The sequence below is a fragment of the Phalacrocorax carbo genome, chromosome 7 (assembly GCF_963921805.1).
Source record: "Phalacrocorax carbo chromosome 7, bPhaCar2.1, whole genome shotgun sequence".
Classification (NCBI taxonomy): Eukaryota; Metazoa; Chordata; class Aves; order Suliformes; family Phalacrocoracidae; genus Phalacrocorax; species Phalacrocorax carbo.
This window is the reverse complement of record NC_087519.1, coordinates 17191777-17204401: the sequence shown is the minus strand read 5'-3', so window position 1 is coordinate 17204401 and position 12625 is coordinate 17191777. Positions and strand designations below refer to the sequence as shown.

Genomic DNA, 12625 nt, shown 5'->3' with positions numbered 1-12625 from the left:
TTACATGATCCAGAGGCCTCACCATTTTCCTCACTTTATCTTTAAAATACTTTCTACATGCAGAGTTGGAAGTATCAGCCTTTACCCCTCATGAAGTGAAAGATTTGAAAATATCATGAATCAAATTTATATTTAGAGTGTTTTTTCTAGGACGAGGCTTACTTTTCACAGGAAATAGACAGCATTATTTGTGTAACTTATAATTAATTTGGTTTTGTTAAAGATTATTTCAAGTTTTTTTGGGGGGGGATTTTAATCTTTTTTTTAAAGGACAAACAGGCCTAGTCCTATTTCTTATTTTAGATAAATATCCAAGTATAGCAGTGGTACCAAGTAGTTTATTTCCAGTTTTGTGGTAGGTTCGAAGGAGCTGGTTCAAACATTTGAAAGGGTAAGGCAGGCTTTTTCCTTTGGTTGCTATTTTCATGTAGCTGCTCATTTGCTACACTTCAACATGAAACACAGATCAAAATGCCTTATGTGAAACTAGTGTGATGAGAGGTAGTTTTCTAGAAATGTGTCTGTATTTATGCATACAAAAAAGGAGATTAATCCATGAAGAGGATAATCCATGAAAGAACTCTTACTTTTGGTTTCACCACTTTTTTATGTAGAGGAAGAGATAGAAGACAGTATGAATAATGTTAGATCATGTGTTATAAAAATAGGTAAGAAAAAATATTAAAGTAAAATGAGAGGAGGACCAGAATATGGTGCTAAAAATCTTAATGCCTTATTAGGAAAACAGAAGACATTGATTAACAAATGCAGAGAGAAAAATTTTGTCACGATATTAATGGTATTCATAAAAATTAGAAGTATGGTGTCCACTTGTTCTGTAGTCAAAATGTAGTGTTGGGCAGAGGAAGGAATGCCTCATAAATGTCGTCTTATTCTGCTTGCACTATGCAACTACTGTCCGGGGAGGCAAAGAAGTGCTTTGAGAACTTGGGATAGAAACTAGAATTCTATCATCAAAATACAGAAAATTGGAATATGGCCATGAAAAATACGCATTCTAGCCTGGCCCTGGGCAGGTGACAACCAAGGGTCTTTTCTTCCTTCTAGCATACTGCAATGCCAGAAAAGAGAAAGGCATAATAGATTTAGTACTGAAGGAAAGATTCAAGATCATAAATTGATTTGAGGTTAATACTTAGCTCTTTGAAGTAAAGAGCTTCAGTAAAGTCTGGCTTTGTAATCAAAAGTCTGAGCTTTCAGAAGTTAAGAGTAGGGAGAAGAGGAAGGAAATGCTCAGATTTCCTTTCCAGGGTTTGAGTGTGGTTTAAAAGCACCACGTGCTGCCAGTACCGTGGTAGTAAGAGGAGAAAAAGATGATGACAATGAAGACTAACGTGTTATTACTGAAGTAACTGACAAACTTCCAGTGATCTAAAGTAAGCTGGGCCCACCAAACTATATGCAAATACCTAGTTGAAACTTACTTTGTAATGCCATTTCCACAGGATGCAATAATACGTTTTTAATGGTGTACTTTCTAAACTGATCTGATCAGATCTCTATTTCCTTACAACAAGGAAGCATAGAGATGAGGAACAGAGGAAAAGCCAGAACTTGGAGTGACTTCAGATGAGAAACAAGAGAAAAAAATGAGGATTGTTCAGTTTAGAAAGGGAAGTAAGCAGTTAAAAGGTTAGTTGGAAAGTGGTTAACTAACAAAAGCATTAGTAAGGACACAAAACGACTGTATGGTACAATTTATTAAAAGCTCCTATAAAGATCTTTTTTTCCACAGCATCCCTTTTGTCTTTTCCAAACTATACAGTGGGATGAAAAAATAATCAGACATAGAGATAGATAAAATATCTATCCCTAGCTTTGTTACGTAAGATAACAGTGGAAGACTTGCTCCTCCCTGCGATGGTGTATTCTGGTAGCTAGTCAATATTTCAGTTCTGGAAGGAATTCTTTTATGGGCATAACTACCCCCATAAAGGTTTCTTTGGACAAGAGATTATATGAAGTCAGCTGCTTTCTTAATAAAAAATGTGAGCAAAAGGGTACAAATAAGACATTGGGAGTTACTTGGAAAAGTTAGTATCTGACATACTTAAACTAAGTTAAAACTTCAGCAAAGAAAAAATGCTGAGAAACACTGAAATATGTATGAGGCTCTGGGACTTGTTATCTTCAAGGTGCTTAGTGTCTGGGGTTCACTCTTAGAGGGCTCTGTACACTTAACCTTTAGGCTGTAATATCTAGCTCACACTTTGACTTCCTTCCCAAGCTGTGTGGGTTCCGTGTTGCTTAATGGCATGTATAAAAGTCCAAATACTCCTTCTTGGTCTTCCTTGTACCTATTATTTCATGTGTTCTTGCTCAACAAAAGGTAGAGAAGCTGATGAAATTCTGATTCAGTGTGTGAATGAGTATGCCAATTTCAAAAGGACTGCAATATCAAAGAGAAATGATTTAACTATAAAAGGGAGAGCATAGGAGAGGATCTCTTGCTCTCCTACTTCTCCCTGTCTGGCCAGTGAAATGCAGAAACCAGTGAAGTGGATGTAAAAAGCTACATGTGGGTGATGAAATCCCTCTGTGGTTCAGCTGAAGAAAAGAAGGCAGACCACGGCAGGGAGTGGCATTTTTCTGCATGCTTCCTCCTTACAACACTGTGTTGTATTCAAGGAAAATAGGTCCTTTCTGCAGTCTAAATTCCCTGACTGCTTGGAGGCACACATGGGATGGCAAGAGACTACTTCTTTATTTCAGGTGTTTAATTAAACATGTTTTTTTAAATCGAGAAAACTCATAGAAGTTTTGAGTGAAGTATTTCGGCCATTGTCTCTCAGTAGTTCAGGCTAAAGGACAGCAGTAATTTATATCATCATTGTCTTCTTCTAAAGTAGTTCAGCCTGAAACATGTAATATGCTTCATGTTATCTTGCTTTAAGAGTTTGAGAGTTAAGCTTTACAAATGTTAAAGCTATAGGAAGTAGAAACAAAGTCTTTAAAATGTTATTTTGACTCATGTTTTCTCTTATTATTACTTTTATATTAGGAGTTTGGTCAACTTTCTAAGCTATACCTTTAGCAGAAAGAAGTAACTGTGAGTGACTTTGCCTGAGCACACTGTTCACAATTTCATATTGAATTACAGGAAGGCTGAGACAAATGGAAGATAAATTGCTTAGTTTTGGTAAGTTTAACAAACTTGTCCTTGTTTGAGATTTAGCTGCAGTTGCTTCAGGACGTAGCTAGTAAGCAAACTTCATAAACTGATATTTACAAACCCCTTGAGTCTGACAGTTAATTTGTTCACAGATGGAGGTCGGTAATTATTTAAGGAGAACTGTACTATCCAAAGATCACTTGTGTATTTTGTGTATTTTAATTTCTGAAAGTAAGAGATAGAAACTTTCCTCAAAAGATCTTGATGCCTCTCCTGTTTTCTAAAAAATATAATTTTGGATTTTCTATTTAAATTATATACCTAAAATAGTTATGGTATTATTTTGCCATGTTTGTATGTTTCTAAGTAAGAGCAAGGATGCTTTTGTGTTGAAATTAGAAATATTTTATTTCTCCTATTTTACTATTGCAAGGTATTTTGGTTTTGCTATTTGCTACTGCAGAACTTTGTATCTGAAATAGCTCTTCAGTCATAAACTGATTTTTTTTCTATTGCACCAATAGTTTTGTAATCTCTAGTGTAGTGATTGTTGGGATTTGCAGAAAGAAATTCTGATCTTGGTTGCAGCAGTATGAATTTGGCATAGCATTAAGTTTCCAGTTGATTTGTGCTGCAGAGAAAGGCTGTGCTTGTGAGCATGCACAATTCCATCCATTTCAGTTGGATAAAGCTTGAAAGTGTAGTCGCAGGTATGGACAGATCTCTTGTCTTAATACAGAGAATTCTGCCTGTACAATTTTGTAGAGGAAAAATCAAATGCATATGGAAAGAATTTGTTATATGACTTATTAAATGGGAATGTAGTACAGTTGTCTGTGCTCAGAAACTCATCCTAATTTCAGTTAGACTTTGATCAGGTTTTTTTATTATTTACAGAGGATATACTGCTTTCTGGAATGATCAGCAGAGAGAAGGCTAAAATCAGTTACTACTAATTTTTTTATTTTGCTTTTCTACCTGCTATTAAAAAACAGAGGATTGGCAGTTTAGTGCCTATGCTGTATATTTATTCACAAAAATTAGTTCACTTTGTGAAAAGCTGCAGAAAAAAGCAAAGCTTTGTTTTATGGAAAGAGTAGTCAATCTGCATGAAGCAACTTTCATCACTGGCATTTTTGTTACACACTGCAATGTCTGAACTTTTTCAAGCACTGGAACAGTAGTTTTTAGTATCGTAGTTGGAGCTCTTGTGTTGGCAGTGTTTTGAAGTCCAGTTTAGTTGGCAGTTTGCTCACTATCCTTTTTCCTTTTGTGGTACATCTAGATATTTCAAAAAAATACTGAAGGACAGGTTGGCTTCCTGACAGGGTTTTGATGGAAAATTTCCTTAAGTTTATTTGGCTTTACTTTTTAGTCTGGAGACTTTGCCATAAGCAACCATCGTACAAAGTACCTGTAATGGCAGCTCTACATTTAGCTGTCAGCACGATGGTGTAATTTGCAAACCTTCAGCTTGCCTTGAAAAGGGGGAAAATGCTTCTTTCATTTAGGTCTTGAAGGGGGGTGTGTAGTATTTGTGAGATCAAAATAGTAGTACAGAGTTCTGGATTACTTTTGTCAGAAAGTACCTTTAAGGTTATAATGTCAAGTTTTCAAAAACAGCAGGTTTGGCTGTCAGTCACCGTTCTTACAACTCTGTGGCCAGCTGCCTGTGATCATACACATCATTCAGAAGAACTGGCCATGAGTTCCATACCGAACTCTCACTCTGGATTGTTAAATATTCTTAAGCTTGTACTGTTCCCTTTAAGGGACTCTTCTGTCATTGAGACCCCTAGTCCTACTTGGTCTACATTGCATTGCTTCCTACCTGGCGTGCCCGTGCTGAACACAGTGCTAGCAGGTATTAGCAGTAATGCTGCCAGAACCACTGGGCTGCAAGGCTGTGCAATGACGGGGTGGTGGGGGGGGAAACAATACACCACAACAGATTGACCTGTGAAGGGTGGTCTGCTGATTGAGAGGCTAGAAAGGACAGGTTTTTGTGTAGATGTAGAAGACACAGAGGACTGCGAGTCTGGTTAGACAGGAGAAGAGAGAGCGCTCTTCATTGACTATAGTCATAGTCTGTAAAAGGAAAGGCCTGAGAGGAAAGAGGCACAGTGACAATGATGTCTAGTTAATACAGGTCAGATTTTACTGTGCTAGAGATCCAGATATCCAAATTTAAATACAGCAGAATTTGGACTTGCAAAAGTGAGAATGCCAATTTTCTCTACTGGTTTAGGAGTTTGACTGTATTTAATTACAATTCTGAAAGCTGTCTAATACATAAGTATTCTGTTATGATTTATTTGAATATTTTTTAAAAAAGAGGGAAAATATTTGTATCTTTCACCTCTTATAGCAGAGGAAAAGAATGGTTGGTAAAGCTAGTTTAAAAACAGGATGAGGAGTCTGACATATTCAGCTGTGTATACAAAGCTTACCAAATTACAAAAAGAAACCTAATACATAGTAACAGTATGCTTCTCAATTTCACAAAAATTTTTACTTCCTACCTCCTAGAGTTTTGAGATATTTTGAAGTACCTGTCTTCTGAGTTCATGTGGTTTACTGTCTGACATATGAGACCAGGTTATTCTTGGATCATATTTTTTGAGATTTCCCCTGCAACCATAAGGATAAGAAATATGTATTTACATGAAAGATGAGATTTCTTGACTTCAAGAGTTGGAACTTTAAGACAGACATAATGTCTCACATTCCCATGATAAAATACTTAAATAGGCAACAGTAAAGTTAAAGCAGTTAAAAAGCAAAATGAGGAAGGGAAGGAAAGGGAATACAGGACTGGAGTGTCCCTTCTATGTTTTATCAATTGTTCTGTTGTTGAATGTGATAGAACATTGGGGTTCAAAACTTCTTTTATATTCTGTATTTTTAGGTTGCTTAGTTTACCATAAGAAAATGTCTACTGAATAGCAATTACAGTCAGACATACTCAACTAAAAGGAAGCCCTGCAACTTTTCTAGCTCTGCTTGCAATTTTATTCATTTCGGGAGCAGTTGTCTGCTTGCGAGATGTAATAATTCAGCTCTGTATCAGGCTTTCAATACCACTTTATTCTTTAGTTGATAATAGGTCTTACTCATCTCCTAAAAGAAAAGATTTTATTTTCAAAGGCTTGCTCGCTTGCTTAATCAAAGCAGGTTATTTGATGGGTTAGACTGTTATAAATCAAGATTTCTTTTCTTCAGCTATAATATGAAAAAAAAAAAGGGATTGCATCCATATCATGCTTCAGATTATCCTAAAGGATGGGGTTCCATTTCAGGAAGCAGTTGTGACATTCTTGAGAGAAAATGGACACTTGAGTTCCCTGTGGGCCAGGAGCGAGAGCCAGCAGATTCTGACCAAGTTCCCTGGCAGGATCAGGACATTCAGGTTGCAGAGCTGTGCTGTTGTAGGGCTGACTGCAAAACCATAGGCTGCTTCCTGATTAGGTTTTGATTTACGACTTATTTATTATATATTTCTTCAATAAAAGGAGGTGCTGTACCTTTAAGTAGCACATGCCATCTAACCATCAACAGGCATCCTTTTTGAGCTGCTTTAGCCTGTTTCTCCAATCATGCCTGCCTAAGTCAATAACACATTGCCAAACCTCCTTGTGCATTAAAGGTTACCGTTTAGCTTGTTCCATGAATCACAGCAGATGCATAACTTGGCAGTGACCATTTCTGTCCCTCCCCTTCTTTGCTTTATACTAACTACAGCCCCCCAGCTCATTGCTGGCTGAGCCCCCTCCCCCAGCAGGGAGAAGTCATTACATGAAGAGATCAACTTACCAGTTGTCTTCAGTGCAGTGGCTGAGAGCAAAGCTCCTGGTCGTACAGTGAGTGCGATAGAACGGGGGAGAGGGAGAAAGAATTGTACCTAGAAGAACTAAAGGCTGTGATACTGAGACACAAGTGCATCTGCTAGCTGTTAGTACTTGGCAGAGGGTTTTCTCCTCCAGGGTAGCTCTAACTTTGGGTAATAATGTTTGTCAGCTACCTGATACTAACGTTGCTCTGCTTTCAAACAGCAGCATTAGCAAGACCTGGGGATGAGGTAAGCAAAGTATAATGTCTTGTCAAAAATTGTCTTGTCAGAGTTGTATTTTCTTCCTATCTATTAAGAGGGATTGTGAAGGATTTTTGTGTTGCTAGACATTTTAGAATTGTGTTGTTAGCTTCATGAGTAAAAAGCTATTGTTTTGTTTTGGTTTAGTTTTGGGGGTTTGTTTTGGTTTTTTCATCATGTCCCGTGTCCCCCTGTGTCCCCCCCCCAGCCTATAGGTACTAAGGGAGACTCATTTGAAAGTTAGTTTCTTTCATTTTGATATACAATATACTTTCTGTGACAGATGACTAATCTGTGAGTTTTTCTTTACTAACATACACAGAAATATGATATTCTTTGCAGCAGTAGATGGTAGTGTTCTGATCAGATTTTCTACAAAAAATGTGCATGATTGAAAAAGTTTTTACAACAGATATATTTTGGGGATGTGAGCATGTAAAAACTACAGGCTCCATTGCTTTAATAACATTCTTTTTGTGCAAATATATATAATGTTTAGTATGTGGCAGGGAAGAGAGAACTTTATTTTTTTAAAATGTGTGTCATAGCATTGAAGAGGGATTTTATGCATTCTTAAGATGAGAAATCTTAAGTAATGGAATAGAACATCCATTGCTACACTCTAAAAAGTTGCAACTTGATGTACGAAAAGCAGTTTTCCGGATTTTTTTTTTCTCATCAGAGCAGTTTTTCATCAAATTCTTATTTAATACAAAGCAGAAAATTTCAGCTACTCGTTTGTCATTTAGGAAATAATTCATCAAGTATTAGATACAAAATATTCCATCTAATGAAGTCACTGTCAGAAAACACATTTGATATTCATTATCCCCCACTCTAACTGAAATGGGATGTATAATTATGCATTTTAAAGGAACCCTTGGATAGTTTTGTTCCATAATATGCCTCCCTTAAGTAAATCTTCTGAAAACAGTGATTCTGCTTTACAGCTTTGTCTTTTGTTAGCCCTGTCATAAGTTCATAGTAGTCTAATAAAGTCCAGAGCAATTACTTTCCCTGGTTTAAAAAAAAAAAAGGTGGAAGTGAACTGGAAAAGACACCTTGTCCAACAGTGTGTGGTAGACACTCTTTGTAGCTTGTATGTCTAGATATAAATGTGTTTTGCTTTCAGGATTTTTTAAAAAGAGAAGTTGTTATGGTTTGGATTCAAGAAAATGTCTTTTAATGAAATCTTGTGCTGCCTTTGATCTAATTAAAGCAGGGAAAAGTTTTCATTAGAGGCTCCGGGAATTTAAATGGATTGATGATCAGAGCAACTGGAAGCTGATCATTGCCCTCTAGTTGTCACTTAAGTTTTTAACTTCCTCGTTGATCATTACTGAGCACAGAAAATTATAGATGGACTCACCTTGTCCAGACTGAGGGAACTCAAAATGTGTGGTGGCTCATATGGAAAATATTTCTGTCACCACTGCATGCACATGTGGTCTTCAGAGGTCCATATAAAGAACAAATCTAGAGCAGCAGCAGTGTTGCCTGCCGATTATTCTCATTAGCAAGTAAAATAAAAGCAATGGTGTGTTCTTACCTGGAAATTAATTTCTGCAGTAAAAGTGCAATGTGGAATGTTTTAGCACTGTGATCCATATGCCAAGTTCTTTAAATGGAACCGTTCTTAATTTTTCAGCTAATACAGCAGACAGGCTATGAGAAATAGCCTGTTACTTTATCAGTGAATCTTAGGTTATAGGTTTTAGTAGGTGGTAAGAAATCGCCTTTTATGTTTGTATGGCTAATTTTGAAAATTACATAATAAATATATAGTGTGTCTACTGTTATTAATATAGTAATTATTTGTCCTGTATTGTAAGAGACCACCCAATAATCTTTTGCATTTCCCTGCTCCAGCTGCAGAACCTTGGCTACATAAATACTATTTCTCTAGGAAGTTACTCAGTTAAGATTTTTCCCATGGTGGACAGACAGGGAAAGGACTGAAGACAGGGAAAATAAGTGAGAGGCCATTTTTGAAGGAACCTGTATTGTAGTTTTGTGCGCCTTTGAACTGTTCTGTTTACTTCCCTGAATATTTTAGTTGATTTATAGGTATGTATTTTTAAAAGTTCTGCTCATAAGTGTCAGTTTGTGATAGCTTATAAAGTCAATGGGAAATTGATTTTCTTGCCAGCTTGCTCTCTCTATATTTTAATGATGCAGAACTTTGACCATTCAAGAAATAGAAAATTATAACAGTCCAACTGTTAGGTCTGTTAGGTTTTTATCCTCATAATTCTTAAGGAACACCTAATACTTGTTCTAATGTGTGTATAACTATGTTCTGCTTTTGATTTGTTATTAAGTTAAGGAATGACTTGGTATAAAGTCAGTGAAACTGCATTGCATCACTTCTCCATTCAGGAGGGAAATGAGGTTGTATAGCTTTGCAACTTACACCACATTTGCAGTGGCCAAGACCAAAAAGTTTTTTGTATGCTTCTTAGGAAATGAGCATGACTCTCTTCATCCATAGCTGGAAGCTCTAGCTGGTACCTCCTTCCAGGATCAGCCTTGCTAGAGGGTCAGAGTTCAGTTTTCTTCTCTCTGGGGTGTCCAGGAACAGTTTTCTTCATCAACAGACTGTACTGCTATCTTCTGTGACTGAGAGAGAGCTAAGGCTAAGTTGGTATCAGATAGGAAACCTGTGTGATGAGGAATTAGAAAGCGAAGATGAAACAGGGTAAAAGTAATACTATGCAGAATGCATGAGACCTTAACTCCTCATTCCAAAACAATAGTTAATCAAGGTTTCCTGCTTCCCACTTCTCATCTGGTGATTTGGAATTATCTCTAGCATGAAAATTGTTGGTTTGACTAGATACATTGGGCTTGAGAAATCTTTGAGCAACTAGAGTCTTCCTAAGGAATAGCCTATCTCCCTGTATTTTCAAGTCTTCCTAAGCAGGAACCAGAGAAACAAAAGAAGGAATTCGTTTACTCCTTCCCAATGGCAGGCACATGTTCAGCCATCTCCAGGAAAGCAGGGCACCATCACATGTAATGATTACTGGGGAAGAAAAAACGCCGTCACTCCAAACGTCCCCCTCTTCCTTCTTCTTCCCCCAGCTTTAGATGCTGAGCATGATGTCATATGGTGTGGGATATCCCTGTGGTCAGTTTGGGTCAGCTCTCTTGGCTGTGTCCCCTCCCAGCTTCTTGTGCACTTGGCAGAGCATGGGAAGCTAAAAAAGGCTTTGATTAGTCTAAGCACTACTGAGCAAGAGCTAAAACATCTTCACATTCCATCACAAATCCAAAACATAGCCCCATGCTAGCTACTGTGAAGAAAATTAAGTCTACCACAGCCAAAACCATGACAACCTGCCAACATCTTAAAAGGTCATTCAGTTCTGAACAGGTTCAGGGTCACAACCCCCACTACACAAATGTAACCCACCTCAAGAAACTTAGGAACACGGTGATCCACAGCATATATAACTGAAGAACTGTCGAAGGAATTAATGGCAAACTTTAGAAGACTTGATTCAGACATGAATTCAAACTATACAGACTTTGCACTCAGAGACAAGGTTCCCTTCCTGGCCAAAGGAAAATATAGTAATAAGTTACATGGAAATAAATAGTTTAAAAGCTCTCTTTGTAGATAAACTGATTTCATTCATGCCTAAAGATAGATCCATTGTTTTGGTTTCAGAAGAGACACCCCTCCTAATTATTATTTTTCCTACCTTGTTAAAGACCTGTGATCCTTATTGTAAGCTTGAAGTTGTGATTTTGCTTCTAGAACTTTTCATGTGTGCATTTACGCATGCATCTATATGTGTAGAATTCTGTGCTCTACTGTGCTGTAAAAGAAAAACCTTCATGGAGCATTTTAAAAAAACATCTGCAGGGTATGTGTAGCCCTGTGTACAGTTCTGCCCTGCCTCCCCAGTCAGTTTCTGAGGTTAGCTGGGGAGCACAGTTCATCCCAGCATTGTGACTTGTTTTCCTGTGGTACAATATGAATGCAGCTTTCCCTTGCTGATCTCAGAAATAGACTGCTTAAGCAAGAGGGAAAAAAAACAACAAACAACTTAAGGTCATTGCCCTTCTGCCAGTGTTTCCTGATGGACTTTTTTCTTGTCAAGGAAGAACTCTTTCTTCTGAGTTGTTGGAGTAAAATTTCTGACCTTCCTCAATAAAATCTAATGTCATACAGTCAAACCTGATGCACGTGTGGCAAATGGTGTGTACTTGCGAAGAGGCATGGGGAGACAGCGAATCAGCAGGTCACACAAGAGTAGCTAATGAAACTTCAGTACATTTCTGTGGAATGGCAGTGTGGAGAATGAACATAACAGTCATGTTGTGTAAGCATTGCTAATGATCCTAACTTGTTAATGATCCTCATTTATTGTGTTCAGCTTTATGTTACCAGCCATATTGGCACAGCCTTAATTACTGTTGTACCTGTGGATTTTGTTGTCTTCAATTTTCTTATCCTGACGATAGTCCTGTAAGGTAGGGGAGTACTATTACACAGGTATTACTTAGAAATTTCTGGCCCACAGGGGTAAAATAGCGTTCAGAAGCTCAAAACAGTTGTCAATAAGAACACCTTTTAGATAGCTTGACAAATCACCCTTTTCAGCAGCTTAATGGTTTTGTATTCTAACACTGTCTGAAACTCTGTATGGCCAGGACATGAACTAGTTAACCTCTGTCTGCTCAGTTACCGGGCTACAGTTACTGATACAACTTCTTCGGTTATGGCCAGGGAACACATGATATGAGCCAATAAAACAAGCATTTCCATCATTGACTTTCATGGGGCCAGCATATAAGAAAACATAATTTCTCTCACTGACATACTGACAAACATAATTTCTCATCTCTATACCTGAGTATTCCCATATGCAAGCCAAGGTTAATAGGGCTTCCATTGATTCTCCTGAGAAATTGGTATGTCACCTTGACTATGTTTTTCCCATAAAACATCACCCTTAACCCTTCTGTTTATTAAGCATGAGAACATTTGAGAACCTTTGTGGACTGGTAATGAAGGAGGGACTGAACTATTTATTTATTTAGCATACATAAAAGAAAGTTATTTACTTTAAAATTACCCTATTCTGAGTTAGAAAAAGCAGATGGTAATTTACATATGGCAGTAATTGCTGACATCACCAGTAGAACATCTGAGAGGAAGACATACCACAGATGAAAAATAATCCTGTCAAGTAAATATCCACAGATGCAGCCCAATTCTAATATGCTCTGTATTACTGTTGCTGTAGGTACTACAGAACAGGTTTATTTGACCTCTTGCATTCTTGCCTCACTCTTCTTAGTTTTATTTTTCGTCTCAACTGCAGTATTAGTAACATGACCCTATTTTGCTTTAAAAAACTTTGATGTAAACTTAGTGTAGTAGGATGTTC

The 12625-nt window shown here is 37.4% G+C and overlaps 1 protein-coding gene across 2 annotated transcripts in view; it reads left to right on the top strand.

Moving 5' to 3' along the window:
* THSD4 (thrombospondin type 1 domain containing 4) overlaps positions 1 to 12625 on the top strand; it is a 345527-nt gene that overhangs the window by 179602 nt on the left and 153300 nt on the right. Inside the window, exon 1 of one of the 2 annotated variants that reach the window (XM_064456551.1) lies at positions 7043 to 7211. The exons of the other annotated variant lie outside the window; for it this stretch is intronic. Coding sequence (XP_064312621.1) covers positions 7140 to 7211 — 72 coding nt within the window. The 5' untranslated portion in view covers positions 7043 to 7139. Of the gene's footprint in view, positions 1 to 7042; positions 7212 to 12625 lie in introns of those variants that run through there. 2 annotated transcript variants of the gene reach the window in all.